This window comes from Gossypium raimondii, chromosome 5 (genome assembly GCF_025698545.1).
Source record: "Gossypium raimondii isolate GPD5lz chromosome 5, ASM2569854v1, whole genome shotgun sequence".
NCBI classification, from domain to species: Eukaryota; Viridiplantae; Streptophyta; class Magnoliopsida; order Malvales; family Malvaceae; genus Gossypium; species Gossypium raimondii.
Window position 1 is genome coordinate 10,833,330 of NC_068569.1, and position 24,818 is coordinate 10,858,147.

Genomic DNA, 24,818 nt, shown 5'->3' on the forward strand with positions numbered 1-24,818 from the left:
TCACAGAAATGTCAAAAATCATAATTCTATAGTGGACCGGGTGTCTATTAAAATAAAAAACAAATAATATTCTGGAATATAATGATGATACTTGGGATCTGGTTTATTAATTTTCTAAAGCAGTCAAGCAATCCATGTGAAACAGTTGAGCCAAATATACCCCCAACAACAATTCTCCCTCTATCACTGAAAAGTGTCTTAGACCAGGCTCCTTTTAAGTTTACTGTTCTGCTTTGATCAGCTCCAGTAAAACTTTGATTTTTTTGGATAATTATAGTTACCTTTAGTCACTTCTACTGAAAAAAGCTGTTTTCTTCCATTAAATTATGTCAATCTTCTTATTAGTCTTTAATAAAGGGATAACCTGATTTTTTTGGTTACCAAATCCCTGGCTCTTTTATTTTTATTTTTTTGAGGTGTACCATTAGTGGGTCTTCTTTTGTACTCTCAATAAAGCCGTATAATTTTTGTTCCTTCAAGTTATAAATATATACCCATGTTTTGCTTCAGGGTGTTGTTTCAGTTTTCACTGCTTTGTTTCTCTTATCTTTTTCTTGCTTTAATGCTTGGCTAAGAGGCCTGAGAGAGGGATGGAACTTTTTTGAGATTGAATTCCAGCTTTTTTGGAAGTGAAAAAAAATGGGGTTTCAGTTTCAATTTATTCTCCTGCTGGTGACAATATGTATAACTTTGAGTGCCATGTCAGTTGATGGATCATCAGGTACTAATGATGTCTATATCTGTTTTCTTCTAAGCTGATCTTTTATTTTTATAGCGGGCAGTTTTTGATCCATGCATTTGTTTGCCTTTTTTGATTGAGATTTTTCATGAAATTTGTACTCAAAATCCATTTTAAAGATCTGGGTTATTTAAGTTAGTTTCAGTGATCAAGAACTAGGATAATGAATGATGATGTACTTTGAGCTTGTTGTGAAATTGGCACAGTTGAGAATTTAAGTAACTGATGGAATCTGCATTTCATGATCACTGAGAAAAGCCTGAATGAGTGAATTTGAAATCAGCGTGTTCACATTTCGTGATTCCTAGATAGTTTTGATTTTCAGAAGTTTATTTCCTGGGGATCTGTTGTTCTGAGGGTTTTATCATTGATAAATTGTCCGAATATTCCATGGCTCGTGGAGATTAATGATGACGGGCGACTTTGTCGTCCAAAAGCTAATAGATTGCTTTGATCTACAATCTACTACATGGTGCTCTTACATCAAATCCATCATTTCCTTTGAAAAAAAAACACATGTTTAGGAAAGCAAAACGATTTGTCACTAAAAAACTGACAGTAATGCGGTGCGGTGTGTTTAACTTATTCTTTGTCTCACGCTACCGTATTTAATTTCACCCTCACCGTTATTTTTACACAAACAGCAGGTAAACGCACCGTCTATCCAAACTCACATTTATGGAGTTTGGTATTTAGGTTCTCATTATAGCATGATATATCCATTAAATATATGAATTTAGCAGTCATGATATAACAAATGTTGTCATCATGAGGTTCACTGACATTACTAACTTAAAGCATTTGCTTATTGATGTTGCTGCTTAATCTGCCTATGTTTTTGTTCCATTGGTATTTTTGATGCAGTAAGAGCTTCATGGACGCCGCCAATAGTAATGCCAGCAGAAGCACCAACCATTCATCCTATCGGGCTAGGTCCACCACCATCGACGCAACCAGGTGAATGTCACAAAATGGGATTTTGATAGACTAAGACAGCATATATCCCAATGCTTGATTTCTTTTTGGATCTTAAACACCACGGTGCTATCTATGATCTTAGAAGAAAGTTTTGCAAGAAAGAATATGAAAGTTTCCAGTTAATTCTGTTTCCATAACATCACTGTTCTTGCTGATCACGTCTAATATATTGATGATCCACAATGATTAATGTTCATTTGATCTTTTTTATACCGACGTTACAGATCCAGCACCCTCTCTGACACCAACTACTCCCAGCTTTGGCAGGACAAGAAATGGAAAGTTGGCTGCTGTCCCTTCTAGCAAAGTGTTCCATCATTCATCATCTTCCATGGATCACTCTCCAACTAAAGGTGAGTGGATAATCTAGAATACCTTCCGTCTTTGGAAAAGGTAATGAAACCATCAGTAAAGGTTGTTCTCTTTGATTTGTAGCCATCCATCCGCACCATGCCTTGAAGCCTTCAAGTATTTCGGTTGCACCTACTGCACCATCTTTTGGACCCCCTGCAAAGAGTTGGATGCATGGTCCTGCATCCTTACCTTTGGTCCCGTTTCATAAGCATCATCATGCAAGGAAACATTTCAGAAACTCTGCTCCTCGACCCTCCTATTCAATTCATCAACCTGCTTACAGGCAGCAAGGTTTAATTCTCTCCCTTGGTAGCCCCTAATAGTTATTTTTGAGGATTAAAACTAATTGATATATATATGTATTCACACTTAAAATACTTCTAAATGCACAGTTCCTCCCGTCTCTCCTTCTCAATATCCCACTCCCAGCTGGGTTTCACCTGCACCATCACCTACTGCCACGTCAAACTACTTTCATAGTATGGATCAGTTTACTTCTTTCATTTGCTTAACAATGCTTTCTTTTACTAACTTTAAACTGTTTATTAATAACTATCATATCATCTTCATGATTGTAGATATGCCCATTCTTCAACCTGCAATTTCTCCGATTGCTTCTTCCCTGAAGAAGATGAAGGCTCCGCCACCATCCATCGTTATGGCACTGCCACCTCCACCTCCTAATAAAGGTACCAAGTACCTCCTGTATGATCTATGTTTTCTGATCAAGAGAAGAAAACAAAGGTTAAATTCGATATCATTTGCAGATTGTACATCAGTGGCATGCAGTGAGCCCTTAACATATACACCTCCTGGATCACCTTGTGGTTGTGTGTGGCCAATTCAAGTTAAGCTTCAGCTTGGTGTTTCAATATACACCTTTTTTCCTTTGGTTTCAGAACTGGCTCAGGAAATTGCTGCTAGTATAAGACTAAATCACAGTCAAGTTAGGATTATGGGGGCAAATGCAGCTAGTCAGGAGCTTGAGAAAAGTACAGTCCTCATCAACTTGGTACCATGGGAAGTAAAATTTGACTATACAACAGCATTATTAATCTATAATAAGTTTTGGAGTAGACAGGTCTTGATAAAGGCCTCCCTTTTTGGTCCCTATGAAGTCGGTTATGTTCGCTATCCAGGTAATATATCTGTTTCTCCATTCTTTTAGGTTGTTTTCTGGATAATTTCACTATCAGATGGCATGATCTGAAGACTTTTGGATGATTCCAACATGTAAAGGTCTTCCACCCTCACCGCCTGTAGCGAGTTCCAGTGTTTCTGCTATTGATGACGGGCCATTCACTGGCCATAACAATCATGGACAAGCGATAAAACCTTTAGGAGTTGATGTTCCCAAGAGGAAGAGAGAAGGGCCTACACGAAGCATGATAGCTGTGATTATTCTGTCATCCTTTTCAGCCTTTGTTGTATGCTTGGGGATCATTTGGCTTTTTCTTTGGAAATGGGGCGCTTGTGTCAATGAACCGGAACATAAACGGCAAACTACAACGTTTTCTCCACCACCACCGTCAGGTACTTCCATTATGACTGAATTCATAGAGGGTAGTTCTCATAGAACATGATTCGGCTTTCAAATATAAAGCTTGTTGCCAGATTTTGTTATGAAATCAGGCTTTCTTCCTTGTTCAACTTGAATTTCCAGTTTGCTGTTCTTCTATAATCTGTCATAATTACTCCAAAGCATTATTGTTCAGACTTCATTTTGTCACAAATCATAAAATTCGAATACAACAGGGTCTACTAGAGCTGTGATGCAAGGAAGCAAGTCCAGTGCTGCATCAATGTCTATTAGTTCCGGTGGGATGACATATACAGGATTGGCAAAGAACTTCACCTTAAATGATATAGAAAGAGCGACAAATAGCTTTGATGCTTCACGGGTGATTGGCGAAGGGGGTTTCGGCATTGTCTATAGAGGCAGTTTAGATGATGGAGCTGCGGTGGCTGTTAAAGTTCTGAAGAGGGAGGACCAACATGGGGGACAAGAATTCTTGGCAGAAGTGGAGATGCTTAGCCGCCTGCACCACAGAAATCTGGTTAAACTGATTGGTATTTGCACTGAGGACAATACGCGTTGTCTCATCTATGAACTTGTTCCAAATGGAAGTCTTGAATCCCATTTGCATGGTGAATATCTTCAGCATAACTGAAATCCCCTTTCCTCATTTTCCATTTGCAAGTGATTAGACTGCTTACAACAGCTTAGAGATTGTTTTAATTCTCTATCTATGTTCTCCCAGGAGTTGAGAAGGAAACTGATCCACTCGACTGGGGTGCTCGAATGAAGATTGCGCTCGGTGCAGCTCGAGGTTTAGCTTATTTACATGAAGACTCCAGCCCCCGTGTTATACACCGAGACTTCAAGTCCAGCAACATCTTGCTGGAACATGATTTTACACCAAAAGTTTCGGATTTTGGATTGGCTAGAACCGCAATAGATGAAGGGAACAAATACATCTCAACACATGTGATGGGAACCTTTGGGTATGAACTTCTGTACCATCTTTCCTGAAACAATCTTTTTCTATTTTCATGACCATTTATGATTCGATATTCGCATGCCTCATGAGAATCAGCTGTCTAAATTGCTTAAATGTAGTTATGTTAGTACTTTTTCATTCTTTCTTTTTCTACATCTAGAAGATTTGTAACTTATAAACTACTCATTTTTCAGTTACTTGGCTCCGGAGTATGCAATGACCGGTCACCTTCTTGTCAAAAGTGACGTTTACAGTTATGGGGTGGTTCTACTTGAGCTCTTAACAGGGAGGAAACCTGTGGACTTGTTACAGCCCCCGGGTCAAGAAAATCTCGTTGCATGGGCTCGTCCACTCCTTACAGACAAGGAAGGTCTGGAAATGGTCATCGATCCAGCCATAAAATCTGATATCTCACTTGATAGCATAGCAAAGGTAGCGGCAATTGCATCAATGTGCGTGCAGCCGGAAGTATCTCATCGGCCATTCATGGGTGAAGTTGTTCAAGCATTAAAACTAGTATGTAATGAATTTGATGAGAGAATGGAGGTAGAATCAAAAGCTGGCATCCAGGAGGACTTCCCTAAAACTGTAGATAGTAAACTTAGTAGACTTTCAAGTGAGCCTGTGGAAGCTTCAGATACCTATCACCCAATACCTGGCTATGATTATAGCCATGAGAGCAATATACCATTGTCTTCATCGGATCTTTTAAGTATCCCACCGGGACCTGAGCTGCAGGAGCCTGGGTCATTTAGGAGGCACTCGTGTTCGGCCCCCCTAGGAACAGGAAGGAGAAGACATTTCTTGCAGAGAATAAGAAGTTTATCGAGAGGCAGCCGAAGTGAACACGGATTTTCTGTCAAATTCTGGCGAGGGTCTCGTTAAAATTTTGCTAAAACTGTTTTCATTGAAGTTGCAATAATTTCCATGGGAAATTAGAGTTTGTTTTCTTGAGTAAGAACAGGGAAATTTACAGAATCCAGACTGATGCTTTATTCTCTTACATGCATGCACCAGATGAAAAGTTGTGAATTTTGTTCTTTTTTCTCTTGATATAGTATGTCAGTTATGGTTTCCATCAATTCTAGGAATACCAATGATGTCTATCGAGTGTGTGTGCGTGTAAATGGAAAATACCAATGACACAACACAATATCTTAAAATAGCATTGAGTCATTGACAACTATGTAACCTGATCGTCTTATGGTTTTATGAAAATCTCATGCGACAGCCAGAGTTTATATGCAAAGAGCTTGAGTTCTTCAAGCACAGCCCTCACATGCTGGCCAACAACAATCTTCTGCGACTAAAGTTGTCATTTAATATCCTCCACGGTTAGTATTTTATAATGTTGGTAGCTTATAATATTTTATTAGATTAAATAATTGTATTGTAAAGATGTAACATTTGTATGTAAATTTATCTTATATAGATATATAACTTTATATAAAATTATCTTATAAAACAACGCAATCATGTGAAAGGGTGTCTCATTAAAAGATATATCTCTATCAAAGGTATATCATGAAAAGATACATCTATTAGATGTAAATATAAAGGACCTTTCTATTAGTCATTTTGACTATTCTGCTTAAAATATTGAGGACTTTGTTATATCTTGGATGTATTTTAAAACCTTAAGAAAGTGTTCTACACGTCTCAAAGTCAATATATTTTAATAATATTATTATGCATCATTTTATCTAAATTCTTGAAATTATCAATCCATAAGTTGTATTCCAAATAATATGAAAAGAAATCATGCAACAAAATAAATAATTAGTTCACTTACTTGTATTGTAATCAAAGAGGAGGCAACACTTATAATTTGTAGTCATAGAATAATTTTGTTTCAACCCTTGATCTTAAAGCATGCATCACGACAATAAATCACTATTCTTCCTTTGTACATCATATATAAAATTATCATATGAAAGGCACATTTTAAAATTGTTATTTTTAGTGATAAAAAATCTATTGATAAATGATTGTCACAAAATCATATAATAATATATTGATAATAACAAAACAATTAATAAAAGGTTGTTAACAACGATTAAATAACTGAATAGTAAAGTTACAATAATAGAGACCATTTAAAGTGTAGATTCAAAATAAAAAGTGATGATTTGGTAAAGACACCTCAACAACTATTAATGTATTATATATATGCTTTGTTTGATGTTGGAATTATTATTATTTTATTCTAAGTAATATTATTTTTTGCATGGTTATATATATATATATATATATATATGATATAATGATATATTACTAAATTTATATGCTCTTATATTGAGTTGATAAAAGTTTTAGAACTAAAGTTTCGAAATATCAAATGATTGCTATGTTAGTAATATTTCAGTTGAAATCATATTAGTGAGAATAATGCCAACAAAAAAAAGAGAAAGATAAACATGTAAAATAGACATTTGCTAAATTTCCCGGGGCAAAGTAATCTCTTACATAAACTTTATGCACTACTACAAACACTGCTCTTCAAATGCCACCACTTGGTCTCATGTCATTATTACACATGAGCAGCTTTTCCTAGTCTTCTTCTCAAAATCTTGACTCCCATGTACCTGCAAAAATCAGAACAACCGGGTTAATTTAGCTCCAAAATCATGATTGTTTACCAGCTTTGGTCTCAACGGTTACTGCTGGTTGGCATGACTAATGAAATGTGTAGACAAAGCTAACCTGCCCATCATCAAGACAGTGCCCTGAGGATTTGTTCCAGGGGATTCATTAAATGTGGAGCCATCGACAATTCGGAGTCTGTTGGTGCCAAGAACTTTGAGGTCAGGATCCACCACTTTGCCGACGTGGCACCCTCCATGGTAATGCCAAATTGTGATCACAGTGTCTTTGCAGAACTGCTCTAGGGACTTGGTGTCATTAGTATGCTTTGGTATAAGGTTAATGTTAGCCTTGACACTCATGTTAAGAAGCTTCTCTACAGTTGGTTTGTCACACCTTGTGAAGTTTGTGAAATGTTTTGATTGTATAACCTTGGCAGCCATGCGGATCCCGTCAACGCATCGCTGCAGATCATGTGGGTGGTGGAAGTAGTTGAAGGTAACTGAAGGGTTGTCATCGATGTTGGTGTTGACCAAGTTGAGGTGCCCCGTGGAAATAGGCCTGGCAATCTTTTCCAAAATGAAACCTCCCTTGAATGCTTCATGTGGTAGGTCTCGTTTTCTTTTGATGAAAGCTTGGATCGCTTCGGGTGTCCTTTGCTTCGGAGGAATCGTAGAGAGCTGACCGATCTGGTTCAGTATAACAAAAGACAAAAACCATCAGGAATAAACCAATTCCTAATTCATGAAATTTGTGAATCGAAATTGCAAGAAAGTTTACATTTATTTATCTCTTCTTAGTTAATTAATCAATAGTACTTGAGATCACCTCAGCAGACAATATTCCATGATGGCAACGAATGCTATCCTGGGATTGTCCAAATCCACTGCTGGATTCAATGTAAACCCCCATCTTGGTAATGCCTACAGTTTGAATAAGGGACTGTTCCACTGGTCGATTAGTGGGGACGAAAACCGAGTTCATCGGGTTATCAGCCATGCCTTTGCCAACAAACTCATTGCGCAGAACCATAGAAATGTTCAACTTGTTGAGTTCAGCCTTTGGTCCAATACCACTGAGCATTAGCATTTGAGGAGTTCCAATTGCACCACATGACAAAATCACTTCACTCCTCCGATTGTTTGTGAGAAATGCCTGATGCTGGTTCCCATTTTCATCCTTGAAAATCACTCCCATTGCCATTGGTCTCCTCCCTGTACCAGACATCAATTTTTTTTCCATCTCATTAACAAATTAAATGGTAGTAAGAAAAGGGTGTATGTATATAGATATACCTGTTTGATCGAATAAGACTTTTTGGACGGTGGCATATACCAAGACAGTAAGCATTTTGGGGTTTGCAGAAGCAAGCAGTTCGGCTGCAGTATGGCGACGGCCAAAGCGGTCGAAAAGGGTACCTCCAACTTTAGTTCCATGGATATGATCGTAGGTGAATCCATTATAAGGTGACACCCCAACATCCAAAAGGCTGTCCTTGAAGGCACCCTGCCATTGTGCTAGTTTAGGCTGGTGAATAATTTGCTTCTCCACCCATGGATATGACTCATTTACTAGCCTTTCATCCCAACCCACTCTCCGGATGAAACTGTAATATTCACCCAGCGAACTTCAAACATCAATGCTTATATCCGGTAATGACAAAATAGTAGGGTATACATAAATTTTGAAGTATTTCAGCTAACCATTTATTACGCATTTGTGGTTTATTTGTACTGTTGAATACCCAAGTTAAAAAAAGTCAACTGAGTTCCATGGTTAAAATTTTATTAAAAATAATTAAGGTCCTAATAAAAATTGCATTCGACCGAGTTCTTAAAATATAAAAAATATCAAAATCCTTAACAGATCATTAAGTGATAGTGTAACAATTGATATAAAAATAATGACATGACAATTAATATATTATTTAACATGAAAAAACTGATCATGCGACTTAATTGATTTTAATTATTTTACAAGTTTTGATATCAAAACTATCATAAAATTAAAACTATCAAAACTTATAAAAGTAGTAAAATTTTAAATTTTAAAAGTTCTATTAATTTTTTAATAATTTTATAATTTTATATAATCTCTACTTAGTTTCAAAACTTTAATTTTTAAAATTTTCATAATATTCATAAAAATATAGAAAATTATTAAAAATATAATACACCTTTTTTTATCTTCCCGTCATGTATCATCATTATCAACTTCCTTCGCATCGCTTTCATTCAACCAAAGTCATTTTTATCCCTTACATTAAGCCATCAAACAATAAAAATATTGTCACTCAAACCCCTTATTTAGCATCGATACAAACTTGATCACCATCAAACTTTATGCTTCTCATATTTTTATTACTGAAACCAAAGATTTCAAACCTTCAAAATAACAAAAATATATATATATTTCTTTTATAATCTTCATAACTTTTAACAAAGTTATAATATTTTTTATAATTTTATATAAAATTTTTCATATTATTTTAAAATACTAATTTTATAAATTTTCTATAATTTTCACAATTTTTATTTTATTATATTTTTATAAATTTAAAATTTTATAATTTTTTTCTATATTGTATAATATCTTAATAATTTTCAAGTTTAAATGTTAAAATTCTTATAAAATAATTAAAAACTCAATTAAGATCTTATAAAATAATTTAAAAATCAATTAAACAGTCACGTCAAATGTTTTCATGTTAGCCCCATATCATAATTCTTTCAAACTATCACATCATCCATTTATCACTTAAAAACTCATTAAGGGTTTTGAAAAGGTTTGTGAGTTTTCTCTTTTCCTTTTTTGTCTTTTTAGCTTAAAAAGAGTTTTTAGGGTGAAAATGAAAACGATGTTTAATTTTTTGGAATGACATCTCCTTACCACCAAAGCTTCCAAAAAAAGTAGATAAAATTATAATAAAAAGGAATTTGCTGACACCAGACATATTACTTTCGTGCATTGTTGATGGTACCCTACGTAACTCCTAAGACCAAATGTGTTGGAAAAATAACGAGACTCTTCTGGTGTTATTTTCAGTGTGATGGTTTAGGTTTTGGTTTTTTTACGTTTTATTGTTATTTTTATGCTATCTATAAATAAATAGACTATTCATCTAAATAAGGTTATGCGTATAACATGCTTATGTTTAATTTATATATATATTTAAAATATTGTATTTGTATGCATATTTTTAAAATAATAATATAATTCTCTAAAACTTCAAATGAAAACATTTAATTGCCTAAAAAAGATGATCATAATTTCTTTTAAAGCGAAAACTAATTATTTTGAAGGAAGAACATGGGAGCTCGGATAACGGAACTATAATTGTTGGCCATTAATTCTTTGTTGAATTTATGAGGACATGATAATTTAGATTTTCTTGAAACTTATTATAGACTGTGAACTACTTTTGACAGATTTCAATATTGCAGGACCCAATTCTACATGTTATATATAATATTATCTCTTCTTCTTTTTTAATATATGTAAAAAAGATGAATTGAAGAGTATAGAAGTCGACAACATACCCTGAGTTAGCTCTGGTGTAAAAGCCAGCATTGATGCAAGTGCCACCACCCAGAACCCTAGCCCTTGCATTGATGACACCATCGGTTGAAACAAAAGGTTGGGAAGCAGAGGTGGGGGACGTGTCTGCCAGGGCGATGTGGAAGTTGCTGAGGAAGGAGACATTGACGTTTGAGAAGGGAACGCCTCCTCTCTCCAACACCAACACACTGAAGTTTTGAGACAGTGTGGCTGCTAAGGGACATCCTGCTGTGCCACCTCCCACTATTATGTAATCATATGATGCTTCGTCTGTGTTTGATGATGAGAACGATGATGATGATGCCCAAAATGAACTCGCCCTTTTGATGAATGGGTATTTGAATTCATAATAATCACTGCCACCTGCAACAGTTGCCAGTTTTTCCAATGTATTCTCAAGTTAATTCAATCAACTATCTATGATCCAGAAATAAGGTACAGAAAAATGAGACGCAATGGTACATCATTAATCAATTAATCAAAAACCCAAATTTATTCAAACGAAAACAGATCCAAATAAGATGATTTTCAGATTCTAAAAGAGAGAAATATTATTGATCCTACAAGAATAAAGATAAATTCTATATTATATACCCAACATACAAGATCAGAAGAAACAAGTACATATATATACAAGAGCTGAGAGAAGCAGAAAAAGGAAAAAGACCTTGAAGAAAAGGGAGAGTATTGAGCCAAAGAATCAAACAGATGGAAAGCTTCTTCAATGCCCCAAGAAAAGCAGCCATTGAAAGGCTAAACAGCAGCAGATTATCAAACTCAAAGCAAGAATCCTTTGCTTCCTGAAAAACAAACAGATTCCTCTTTGCGGCTCTCACTGGGTGGCCTTGTTTTGTGTGTTCTATATGACACTTAGCGCTTCGAGCTGATCAATGATGAATATATATAAAAATTAACTCCAACATACGGTAGCCAAACAAACTAGACAGCGCATATTATAATGAAATCGAAAAAGAAAACAATATATTAAACGGTATTTAAAATCACTGCAACGAGGGCTGGTGTAAGTCATTAATGTTGAAATGAATGCCGGAGTTTGGAGTGTAGGACTCTCCTTTTAATTTATTGGCCGTTGGATTCAAACTCTACGTTCATTTCCATCATCCAGCTCATATACTCTATCCTTTTTCTACATTCATTGATGTAATATTTATGATCTTGTGGAACGTTCAAGAATAATGCTTAAACCTTTGAATATTAATCTAATTATTTTTCATGCACACATTTCTTTATAATATCAAAATCTTAAATTCTTAATCCTGCGTTCAAATTTTAAAATTATTTCTTACTCTTGCCATCTACAAATTTATTTTTCATTTTCGGATCTAAATTATCGTAGGGTAGGCTGGGTTTTGTTAATTTGTTGGGTAGCTATTAGACTAGATAAGTTATTTAGTTAAATGCCACAATTGATGGTAGTGTAGTCCTTGTCATTATTATATTAGGTGTATTGTTCATTTTAAAGGTTAATTAATTGTGATGAGATTATATTAGGTTTGATAATGATTTTTATTGTTAAATATTGACTTTGCAATTAAACATTTCTAAAACCTAATTTCTCTTTTATCTGTGTTGTATAATTTGGGTGGGTGCCATTTATGACAACATCTTTAAATACTCTATCCAAACATTGATAAACGATTCATTAATGAAATTTATGGAAATAAAAACTTTTTTTTTATTTCTCTAAAATATATATATTCAGAAAATTTAATATACAGACTGTAAGGGAAGGTGAAGAAAAAAGGACAGCGGAAAAATAATTGTAAATTTGTCGGTTTCTTAATTTGTAAATGTCTTATGTTGTAACAACTTTAATAAATGTGATAACAAAACAAACAAATTTTGCAGGTTAGGGCTAATTAAAAATCTTATTAAATCTCATGCGATGGTTTAACGATTAAAGATGTTTACTGTTTTAGGTGGTGTGATCTATAACATACATTATATAAAGGGAGAATATAAGAGTGTGAAAGGGTCGGACCAAACTATAAGGGAATTTATTATTATATTACGAGTTTAATTAACAAATTATATGTTTATTTTGTAGATGAACAGAGGTAAACGGAGAGGAAATTAACCCTAAAACATTTATATTTTCTTTGAAAGTAATTATAGTGTAAAACCCAGACTCAATTTGTTGAGCTATTCATATACAACTTTTATATTTGTATTCTAATAATGAAATTTTTTTTATTTATATATAGAAAAAATATATATTAGTATTTTGCATTTCCTTTCATCATTATATAAGAGGGGATACCGTTTAGATCCATATTATACTTAATACCGAATCAAAACTCTAGTCATTATCCCAAAAGCGTTGATGCATTCTTTAGGAGACACCACTCTTGCATTAAAAATCCGACATTTTTTTCCCTTGTTGCATATATTCTTTAGTCGTGCCATATCATATGTCTGAAATCTTAATTTCTATTCCAAGACAGATGTCTTTTATTGCAGCAAAGGGAAGGAGAATAAATTATAAAATAACTATTATATTTAGAAAATAACTTATATTAGGATGATCCTAAAATTAAAATTTTTAGGCACCAATAAAATTTTGTCACATCATCAAATTTTAAAGATATGAAATTATAATTATACACTCATTCATAGAGAAATTATTTTATGAACCCTTACCACCACATTATTCATGGTCCCTTTTCAATTATTTAATAATATTTTAACAATTTTTTCTATGTTATTGACATATAATTTTGGTAATTTTTTACCATGAACCCTAAATCTAGAATCCCGAATCTTGAATAAAAAACTTAGAACCCCAAACCATAACCCAGAACCCTTGCACCCTAAACTCGAACCATGAACTTCAAACTCATAATATGTAACCCTGAACCCTTGAACCTTAAACCTAAACATGTAACCTCAAACCCTGAACCCAAAACTCAAACCGAACTCTGAACCTCAAATCTCAAACCCAAACCCAGAACCTTAGGGTTTAGGGTTTAAGGTTTAAGGTTCGAGGTTCAGTATAAAACAGTTATCAAAATTATGTGTCAATGATATGAAAAAATTGCACAAAAATAAAAAATATTAACTTATGAAAAAACTAATTAAAATTTGTAAAAGTATAAAAGATGTTTGTTTATAATTTAAAAAATTAATTATTTTAAGTAATTTAATTAAATTTAAATTAAGTTGGAAAAGATATTAGATATATATGAGTATATAATAATACTTTGTTATCTTTAAAATTTAATGACGTGGCACTATTTTATTGGTGCCTAAAAATATACTTTTTGGATGATCCTAATATAATTTATTCCCATATATTTAATAGAAAAACCTTTGATTTAGAATTTGAGATAAATTTAATCAATTTACAAAATTATTTTTGAAGAAAATTTTAAACAAAGTTAGAATTAAAATCTTAATATATAAACTACTATCTACCGTAAAAATATCTGTATATTAATTCATTGGGGAGAGAAGGTGGTTGAATAATGCATCCTACAAAGCAAGCAAGCATGCAGAACCCAAGTTTACATTGAAGTAGTTATTGACAGCTAAAATCAATTACTCTGAGCTATTTCATCCACGGCCACGACCTTTGAGTTCAGTTCTCAGCCTCTTTCTCTGGTTGCAAATTGTGTGTCCTAATACGATGCACATGAAAATACCTACCCATCCAGCTGTAAATCAACAAGAACAAGCACAAAAGAAGGATTGTTGTAGTCAGCTAGTAGTAAATATTCTTGAAATTTGCGATTTGATGATTTTTCATTTTATTTTATATTTCTTCAACTGCCTTATTGGAAAATGGGTCCAGTTGCAAACGAATGAGCATTTTAATTAAGAGGGTGGGAAGGAAGGAAAGACCCGAGACTTCAAAAGAAACAGGTGAAACAATATTTAAGATTTGTGCGGCTGATGGAGATTGGAGCGTAGTGCCGTAAATATTCGACGTACGTCCGTAATAATAAAATCAAAAATCAAAATTACCATTGGTAAAATGCCGAGGAAGGACATAATAATTCTGTCGTTGATGAACAGACATGACATAACATCACAAGCCCATGCACCCTTCACTTTTAGTGATCAATCTCCAAATTGGGTAAAAACAAGTATTAATAAGGCCTTACAACTTATCCGACATACAATAAATATAATTGATGATTAAAAACCTATGCTGAAGAATAAAGTATAAAACAAAAAAGAAAAAACTATTTAATGGGGGGCTCAATCGCAAGAAAGCCAAGGCCCCCATTTGTGTAAACGGCACTTGCTCAAAAAACAAAATGTCTTCTCAACATGTGTTGACTGTCACATTCTTGGAAGAGATGTAGACTTCATGGACCATGAAATAACATACGTGACAAACACCCTACCATGAAAGCCAAGTACAAGACAGGCGTCTTCCAAGCACAAAGAATGAATTTCTGATAAGTTAAAATCAGTCTTCTTTAGGGGGACTAGAGTAATCGATATCGTTTCCTGATGCAGTTACTCCAGACGAAGCACTCGACGATGTATTGCTGCTGCTGCTTCCGTTTTGGAAGCTCTTGAATGCTGTTGCACCCGAGTTTGTCTGAGGATTGTTAGTTGCGGGACTTTGCCCCTGCTCCGCTAACTTTGTGAGAAGGTTCATGACGGTGGGGAGAAACTTGGTAGATATGGAAAGAACCCCAGGAAGCTGCAAGCATAGAAAGGCGTAAATTAGACCTTCAATCAAAGGGAAAATGGTGAAACATATTAATGACAGTGACAATTGGACTAATTTGAAGGACAAAAGGCAGTTTTATAGCTCTTCAGGATATATAAAAAATGCATGACGTTACTAACAGCCACTGAACACACTTCAATAATAATTTTATTCATATAATGAGCTGCAAAATGGAGACCAATGGAATATTTAACAAATAGAAAAAGCACAAAGATCTTACTAATGGCTGTATTTGATGAAAAGCAAATCTGTTTGGATGCATGCCCAGAATGTTTTTAAATGCTTTTAAATACATTGTTTCAATGTATTGTACTGTAAAGGTCGTTGCTAACTAAATATATTAAGCCTGATAACCAAGAAACCGGGGATAAAAAATTTTAGTTCAAAACTTACAACGCCATGTTGGAATTCACCGGAAATGTTGAGTTGCACCCATAGAGCCTTCACAGTAAGGTAACCCACAAAGAGGACACCCAGATATAAAGGATTTCTGCAATGAGGATATTTGTAAGTAAGCACAGGCAACAAACAAAGGATTATATCATTGAATACTGACCAAACTTAATTCAAAGCTACAAGTGCAACATGCACCTTAGGAGAGTCATAAATTCATTAAATCCCAAGACGACCAAGGCAACAATTGCCCATGGAGGTGGCATCCAGTTGTTGTTACGCCTGCTGGCTTCCTGAAAGCAGAAGGCATCAGTTAACTCAGGGAAAAAAAACAATGCATTGGCAATAACATGTCTACCTAAGCCACAATATTAATTCTGAATTCTGGTCAATAAAACTTTTGACAATAATACCATATATGCTACAAAAGAAGCAGTACATGTGCAAATTAGAGGAACAGAACAGGACAGAATTTTAGGGCGCAAGCAGCAATAAATAATGCAACTAATTAAAGCCAGTTAATGTGAATTGCAATTTGCAATTGCAGAAGACTTATTTTTCTAGCACTTTAGGCAACATCGGAATTTGATTTGAAGACTGACAATTCAAATCAATATTGGATAAGAAAATGATAAAACGAAATCTTTGGAATAATTAGAAATTGAAAATTCATGCCTGAGCAGAAATGGCCTGAGTGACACTGTACTCTGTCTCAGCCCTGAATTGCCGCCACAAAGATTTGCACTGAACAGGTGTGATCAATGTCTTGGCGGGTGGAACCTACACCAAAATCAGTCATAAGAATATATCATGGATGATAAATGGAGGAAAAGACAGTGTTCAACTGATGAACTAATAGCATGAGAGAGAGGAAATGTATCAAGACCCTTGGGTTGCTTCAGCATTATGCATTTAAGTGAATGCCACACAAATTTGACATTTATGGTAACCTTCATTATCAAACAAACAACAAACTACTTTTGACTTTCAATATTAAATCCATGTGGCCATAAAAATGCCAAATGCAATGTTCAAACAGTTTGTATAGTTATGTCTCTCATAAAGAATCTCAGCAACAAGACTTCACCTGTTCCCACGAGCTTGAGGCCAGGGGATCAAATGTTGTAATGCTTTTGTCAGCCACAGCAGCATTACTTTTAGCATCCACCAAGGCAGAAGTTAGTGTATTCTCGATATTATCAACATCATCATCCAACCGGATGGCAGCCATGACGGATAGCAACTTTAAGGACTGAAAAATAAATCATAAACAAGTTTAAAAGAGAATAGAACCGTAGAATGATTCTGAAAATCCAACAAATGGGTTTACAAAAACATACTGCAGAGCGAGCTGTTTTAGTGATGGCTCGAATATCTTCCTTCCCAGTCCAAACCCGTGGCATTGAATCTGAATCATGACTAAACAATGTTGAAAACCTGTATGCAAATTTAGAGTCAACGTCAATTATGTATAATGCCTAGCAAATCAGGCACTTTAACTCAATCATTGAAATATGTCATTACCTATCCTTCATACGTATCAATACCCTGCCAGCTTCTTCTCTTGCTTTTGCTTCAACCACACCTCTAGCATAATCCTGTAGACTTGTTAGCATCTTCTCCTTATCTTTTGCATCCATTTCAAAGCCAGAAAGGGCACTGGAGAGTCCAGAAACAGCTGATACTGTTTCACGCTGGAGAAGTTTCTTTATTGAGGGCCAGGTCTCATTATTAGCTCCATCTAAAAGTGCTTCAACAGGTCCTGCTAATGCCTCATTCAGCTTTGCCTGCAAATGCACCATAATTATCGGTAAGACTCCAAGTGGTAATAAACTAATCATAAACACTTGCTCTGGATGTCACCATGACAAATTCTTCAAAGGTTATGAAATTTCTCGCCGATATACAGCACGGAAAACAATAAAAAAAAGACGAGCATAATCACATCAATGCGAACATTGATATGAGGTAATTCGTTGTTCACTGTACATCGTATATTAGAATAAAAAGAAAACACTAAATATCCCAAACTTACGATCTTCAAAAGAATTGAACTAGAAAAATTCAGAACTTTTTTAATCAGACCTAGATTCCATATTTTAAAGTTTAATAACCTAACTGTTTAATATGACATCTTTGTTAATTGGGCTTCTATTATTTTTAAAGTAATCACATTGCATGTAATAAGGTGAAATTTTCAGCAACTAGCAACACAGTAAAGCTTGTTTGGGTTACACTATACCCAACTAAAAACTAGCAAAACCAGAGTCACAACAATTACAGTGTCATGTCCCACGAGTGAATGCTTCAATGAGTCCGGAAAGAGTTGAGCATGAGAAAATCAAGCCACGAGATTCCCGGAGTGCCCCGAAAGACTCTAGAAATCCGAAGGGACCGAATCCGCGTAGAATATTCCAGAAGTTATAGAACTATCCATCCATGTATATCTTTTGGGGCTTGCCTATGTAAGTAGAGGCTCCCCTCCCTCATTTGTAGATTCAAGTTAGCTCAAGTTGAGCACGAGAAAATCGAATCACGAGATTCCATACCGAACCAGACCGGAATAGGGCTATATACATTCTCATTATGATAAGGGGTCATTCGAGCGTGTATAGATACTATGTTTATATATGGATGCTTACGTTGTTACATTCCATTTAGGATTAGGAATGGACGTAATCGGGCCTCTCTTTACATATCTCTCGTTATTTGGGATCCTATGACAATAACTTGCAATAAATAAATGGCTAGAAGAGACAGAAAGATTAGTTGTTATACCTCATATGATGAAGTCAGCTCTAAAAGTTTAGCAGCACGGACTGAAGCAACATGTGTATCAATATCACGGCATAGCTTATCCCTGACTTTAGAGCAATCCCAATTTGCCAGCTCAACATTAGCATCTACAAAAACAATTTAAAAAATCCACATGTATCCAGTCCAACATTAGCATCTGCAAAAACAATTAAAAATATCCACATGTATCCAGTCCACCTTGTTGAGCAAAAAGCAAGGCCATTGACAAACAACTATAGCATCAAACTCACTAAATGCAAATCAATATACCGTTGCTTAATTCAAAATTTCAATTCACAGTAATGGTTTAAAAACTCAATTTTGCCTATATGAATAACTTATTACCAACAAACTGTTTTAAAAATACATTTTCCCATTTCATAGCTCTTGATTACTATTCCATAACTTTTATTCCCACGCCAGCTTATAGCTAAGAGAATGGTTAATTGGTTAATGAAATTCAACCATACCTGTGCATCTTTCATCAAACAAAGCCATATAAGATTGAGTGCAGTTGCGAGCAGCCAAAGAAAACCCCTCCCCTCCATTCAAAGCTTCCTCAAATGCTTCCTTAAATTTTTCAAGAGTTCCAGACCTTAAATGTCCTAACATGGATAGGTAGGCCGGTTGGACAAGCTACATCAGAAGACGAAAAGCAAATGAGTTGAGAAAATTAAAATAACAAGAAAAACTGGATATGGATACAGTATAGAGCTATTACTTGTAACAGTTTTTCTTCAAGTTGCTTTCGCTTTGCAGATCGGACACCTTCATCAAAATATGTGGCTTCTGCATCATACCTAAAATTAGAACAAAGAACTTGCTGTAACTGATATGATAGTAAATAGAAAATAAATACAGGAAAAACAATAACCTTGAATTTGATCATTAAATTGACTCTTATTTGGCCATGCCCCAAGAAAATTTCCATCCATTCATTCATTTAAGCAAAATATAACATTACCACCATCTTGGAAACATGGACATGCAGTACGGATACAACATGAGTAGGACACAGTGACAAAATAATTTCTAAAATAGCAGGTATGGCTAGACACCACAACAAAAAAGATATTTTTTATTCAAATAATGTATAATAAAAAAATGAAATTTGAACTTCTTAATCAAAGACTTGAATGTAATTAGCTTTTTAATATTTTAAACTTGTTTTTGAGTATAGAAACTTTGAACATAAAAAAAACCCTTAATATTCAAATAGCTCAAATTCAAAGGTTAAAAATCCCGTGTTAAAGGTGTCTGTGTTGAACATGTATCAGGTACCAATATGCGAGGGCATATTGCATGTATATGCTTCATAGATCACCTTCATGACGCACAAGCCAACAGGTTGCCAATTCCTATTGGTCTGTTAGCATCATAATTCTGCACCGTCACTTTGACCGGATGAATCACTTATATAATTTCTTCAATGCTCAAATGGTCATTGCCTAAATGAACTCAGTTACGTAGGTAGTAACTCATTTGTAACTTAAATACTACAAAACTTATCTTCTAATCTCATTAAAGTAGTCTTACTCTGATAGAGAAGTGCAGAGAATTGAATTCAGCTTCTTCCCAAAGCCAGCAACTGGACCAGACTGCACAGCTTCTTCTAAAAGACACCAGTTCTGTCAAATGAGGTAATAGGATGGTTTGAGTGTCTAGAAAAATAGCCAGCTGCACAGAAAAATTGTGCATGTGCGTGTGTGCATCACATGTTTATGAATGTAAAGAATAATCCATATACCTCATTTGCAGTGAAACCAGTGAACTTCTCATTGGCAATTTCTTCACAGCGTACCGTAGCCACCATGACCTACAGGCAACAAAAAATCAACAAGATTTACAAAATTCATTCAAGTTATAGCTAAAATTAAGTCTGAAAGGTTACCTTATGGGCTGGAAGGTCAAGGTCTTTATTCTCCTTAATGACTTTCCAGATCTGTTGTGCACTAAAAGAGAACCCTGAAGCAGGTACAACTCCCCTCCGATCTCCAGCAAGGCCCCCCGGTGCAATAGAGTGGTTGAACCGTTGTCTCAAATTAGCAACCTTCAATGATAATAGAATCAGACAAACTGCCCATTTGTATGCCAAGTAATCAAATATTTCAGCACCAATATCCAATATTCAGGCAAAACTATACAGTAGTAGAGGTATTTTATTTTGGCCATCTCCAGAAAAGATAAATTACACAGTATAACCAGGACAAGTGAGGAAAAAAGAATTGCAAAAACATCAATGAGAAAAAAGGGAGTCATCAAACAATCAATAGGGTGATGTCACAAATCTAAATGTAGATAGTCAACTTCTCTCTTTCAATTAAAAGAAACTTCTAAATACTGTGAAAGCTTGTTTACAAGCTATTCATACAAAATATCCTTATGCGACACAGTACCTGCTCTTTAAATTGCTCCTCCTTTTCTTCATAACTAGAAAGTGCAACAACCTCAACCTGGCCATTATCAGCAATAGCATTAAATTGTCAGAAGAAATGTTCATTAGAAAAAGGTATAAAGAGATGTTAAACGTTTAAATTTATGTCGCATTAACTCATAACCGAAAATCATACATTGAAAAATTCACTTAATGGAGTTTCCTTATGTGCTTGTGGCTTTGGAACAGAGTCCCATATCTGCAGTTAATGATAAACAGGTCAGAAGAAAACATTACATAAGTTAATCAAAAGAAGCACAATATATCTGTACCTTCTGAATATCTTCTCTCAGAACAGGTTCTAAATTTTCCAATGGGGTCTGTAAACAAGAAATAGCTAAGTAGTCATAAACTCAATTGAAAGTAGAAAATTCTAAGCATAAAGCTGAGATGCTTGGAACTTTTTAATGAAAAAGGTAAACAAAAACTAGCTGTCTAAGCACAAAATGCCCACCCTTGTTTTATCACGGATAACAAACATCAAAGTTGTTTTGCGGGGACTGAACAATCGCATCATCACCTGCAACCAAACTCAACCAAATAAAGAAAAGGACCACTTGAAATTCAAGGCATTGCTTAGAAAGGGCAGAGAAAGTGAAACCTGGAATACAGTCTTTAAAAGAGGCTTGTTTGCAGCTTGCTCACGACCAATATCATGACACCACCTAAATGAAAGTTGCTCAATAATATTATTTGCATGCAGTACTGACAGCAATTAACTTAAAATGAAAATTCAAAACTATATCAAGCACCATGTAGGTGCCATCGCTTACATGTTTATGAGTACTATATCTGAAACCGCCAGTGCAAAAAGTGCACTTTGTTTCTCAAATGCTGTGTCATCCTGGAATAATGCAAAGAAAATAATTAATAAGATAACTTGGAAAGAAACTCTAATCCTCTCCATTTTTCACAAAACAAGGAAGATAGATAGGAACAGACAAAAACAAACAGCTATCAACTTCATATTCAACTTTTACAATCTCAAACCACTATTGATTTGTTCAGCTTGGTACATCACTCTAAGCTTTACGTGTTATTGGAGCACCAAGACCTCTGTCTAAAATCACTAAGTCTTCTTTTAACTAAAAAATCCAGTGCAAATCACCAAATTTTGTACTTTCATCATGATCGATTTGATTGCTCCAATTTCAAGTATATTCTACTAATCAATGTTGCTGAAAATAATGCAAGGGAACAAATATCACCTATGGTAGAACCTTTGTTTAAACAAGTAAAAAGAGAATGGAACATTCAGAACTGAAACCTTGACATTAGAAAAAGAAAGAACTGATGACTGACCTTTAATTTCATTTTACTATCAGGTAAAACAAAAATTCATTCAATATTAGAACTACTGCCTACAACTAACAATTCAGTAGCAACACCAAGCCAGTCAAAACTTGTTAGAATTTTTTAGATGTAGTTGATAAATTGCCAACAAAGCAAGCACTACCCACTCGATTAATAAATCAAAATGCATTGCCATAAATACTCTTTTTTATTGTCCTTTGGGGTGGGGGCAAGGAAGGAGAATTTTCCTGAATCCTATGTTTAGCAAAAACAGGCAAAAGATCTTTAAGCTGACAAGCGAAAGGAAGGCAAACAACAGAGCAAGCAAAAGTAGTTCTTGGCATATCAAACAATGTAGTTTCAATTTTTTGACAAAACATGTTAATGAGAGAATGCAAGCTAGCAACACCACCTCCCCACGCTCTCTTCCATCAGTGCCCTCCAAATCCATTACTATAGTGCAAGGCTCTATACCAGCACATTTTGCCATCCAAATACCTTTAGTGGTTTGAGACCTGATAAGAAGCTCATTTCATTAATTGTTTGAACCGATTGAAACAAATGCAATTTGATATTACATAAACAAAAGTTACCTTCCCTTAAATGCATCCATCTCCCTGAAATTGGTGTAAAACAAATTGTTTAACAGTGTGCTTTTACCTGTCAAGATCAAGGAAAGTGAAGAGAAACTTTGAATGGCATAAGCAGAACTTATTTAACAACCATAGAATGATAAAACAGCTAAAAATTGAAATCAATTATGGAATGCGTTACATTCAAAATAACAATAAACAAAATATGGATATAACACTAGCTACAAAAGTAATTTACCAATATCATGTGGTAACAAGTTCACCTGAAAGTGAGATATGAAAGATATGCCAAAATGAAATCATTTATGGCATGAGTTACATTCAAAATAACAATAACAAAAGATGGATATAACACTAACTACAAAAGTAATTTAACAATATCATGTAGTAACAAGTTCACATGAAAGTGCAATATGAAAGACATGCCATTTTCTGAAAACTGACATGACCAGGCTTCAAGCTTATCATACTCTCATTTGTATCCCACATATTTCTAGTACAATATCATTAAACATAATGCAAAGTAAATAAACAAAGCAGCTTACTATGAACTGGGAATAGACACCTAAGTAACAGGGAAAGGAAAGTATAAAGCAGAAAGTCACAAAGATAACAAGGCATACCGCTGCTTTGTGGTCCCATGATGGAAACCACGGCATATGACAGACCGCATTCATGAAGTTTCACTTCCTTGATAAAACTTTCGATTCCAGTATCATTGAATGAACCATCTCCATCAATAAGTTGAACTGAACAACATTTATCGCTTGTCGCTGAGAAATCAAATGTTCATAGCATGTCAAGGTAAAGCGAGAAAGCATCCATAATGCACAGAACTAAACCGCCCTATTCATTTTTCCTTATTAATTTAAAATTAAATTCTCTATATCAATTAATCAAGGAAAGGACATTTTAAGTATACCTAAACTGAAACAAAGTCTATTTATCTTTTGATAGAGAATTTTGACGTACTAAATAGCTTTAACAGCTGGTAATTCAAATTCCAGTTCTTTGTTCTTTTTATTTTCCTTAGCTTCCTCAACAACCAAACATGCCATAAACATGAAATTCATCCCCGGTCCCGATCCAAACATCACAACGAATTGCAGATTTACACTACTAAAAGAAACTTTAGAAATCTAAAAAACAGTTTTCAAACCCAAATTTCCACCAAAAGAAAAAAAAAACCCCGCATCGCACCCTAAATAATAAGAAGAAAAAGAAGAAGAAAAAAAAAACCAACAAAATTATTAAGGCGGCGCTGCTTGCTCAGCCGCTTTCTTTTGCCGTTACTTTACAGAAATTAAACAAATAAACCGCAAAACTAATTGAGTAATGAAAGGAAGAAACGGATCACTGAATAAGCTATAAATAGTGAGGAACAAAAATGCAAGATTAGGATGAAACGATTCGAGGGTTTACCCATTGAATCTTATTTGAAATTGAAAGCTCGGAAGATGATGAGATCGATTCCGATGAAAGACAGATAAGAGAAATAGAAAAACAAAGATAGATTTGATCGATCTGAATGGGGGCACTTTGAAGCTCTTCTTCTCCCTCTGTAGTTTTTATAGCATCGTATTTTCCTTTTAACTAGCACGCATGTTTTAACTTTTGTCTTCGTCAACTTTAATGAATACGTTTAGAAGGATGGTCTTCTCTTTCGATTTATTTTTCCCAATGAATCAAATATAAATTAGTACTGTTTGATTTTACTTTGAATGAAAAAGGTCTTTCATTTTTACTTAAAATCCTTTTGTCGGAGTTAAATTTCTAGTACCTTTATACTTCTATTTAGTCTATACTTAGCAAAATATTTGATAATTGTCTTTTTGAAATTTTGAGTTGAAGTTGAATGTCAATGTTCCTAGTTATAATGTATAATTAGATT

General features: G+C 34.6%; 3 protein-coding genes across 3 annotated transcripts; 1 reads left to right on the forward strand and 2 right to left on the reverse strand.

Annotated features, from left to right (window-relative positions):
- The first annotated feature begins 120 nt into the window (after window positions 1–120).
- Window positions 121–5,654, forward strand: LOC105768815 (receptor-like serine/threonine-protein kinase ALE2). The gene is made up of 11 exons (XM_012589009.2): window positions 121–721; window positions 1,604–1,696; window positions 1,942–2,070; window positions 2,153–2,362; window positions 2,464–2,550; window positions 2,650–2,760; window positions 2,839–3,210; window positions 3,311–3,604; window positions 3,827–4,219; window positions 4,333–4,576; window positions 4,767–5,654. Exons 1-11 carry the CDS (start codon window positions 640–642, stop codon window positions 5,455–5,457), a joined length of 2,706 nt encoding a protein of 901 aa, XP_012444463.1. The 5' UTR covers window positions 121–639; the 3' UTR covers window positions 5,458–5,654.
- A 1,332-nt stretch (window positions 5,655–6,986) lies between these two features.
- On the reverse strand, window positions 6,987–11,655 carry LOC105768816 (protein HOTHEAD). The gene is made up of 6 exons (XM_012589010.2): window positions 11,381–11,655; window positions 10,695–11,076; window positions 8,451–8,761; window positions 7,984–8,369; window positions 7,276–7,844; window positions 6,987–7,157 (listed from the first exon to the last, which is right to left on the reverse strand). The coding sequence occupies exons 1-6, from the start codon at window positions 11,457–11,459 to the stop codon at window positions 7,103–7,105; spliced, it is 1,782 nt and encodes a 593-aa protein (XP_012444464.2). The 5' UTR covers window positions 11,460–11,655; the 3' UTR covers window positions 6,987–7,102.
- A 3,017-nt stretch (window positions 11,656–14,672) lies between these two features.
- Window positions 14,673–24,552, reverse strand: LOC105769487 (protein ROOT HAIR DEFECTIVE 3). Its single transcript, XM_012590156.2, has 23 exons — window positions 24,350–24,552; window positions 23,551–23,700; window positions 22,928–22,994; window positions 22,747–22,849; window positions 21,815–21,885; window positions 21,643–21,706; window positions 21,496–21,561; window positions 21,314–21,361; window positions 21,178–21,240; window positions 21,004–21,060; window positions 20,499–20,657; window positions 20,355–20,423; window positions 20,144–20,235; window positions 19,329–19,407; window positions 19,078–19,243; window positions 18,590–18,714; window positions 17,336–17,598; window positions 17,152–17,248; window positions 16,899–17,063; window positions 16,487–16,591; window positions 16,010–16,104; window positions 15,812–15,908; window positions 14,673–15,388 (listed from the first exon to the last, which is right to left on the reverse strand). The coding sequence occupies exons 1-23, from the start codon at window positions 24,351–24,353 to the stop codon at window positions 15,149–15,151; spliced, it is 2,445 nt and encodes an 814-aa protein (XP_012445610.2). The 5' UTR covers window positions 24,354–24,552; the 3' UTR covers window positions 14,673–15,148.
- Window positions 24,553–24,818: the final 266 nt, after the last annotated feature.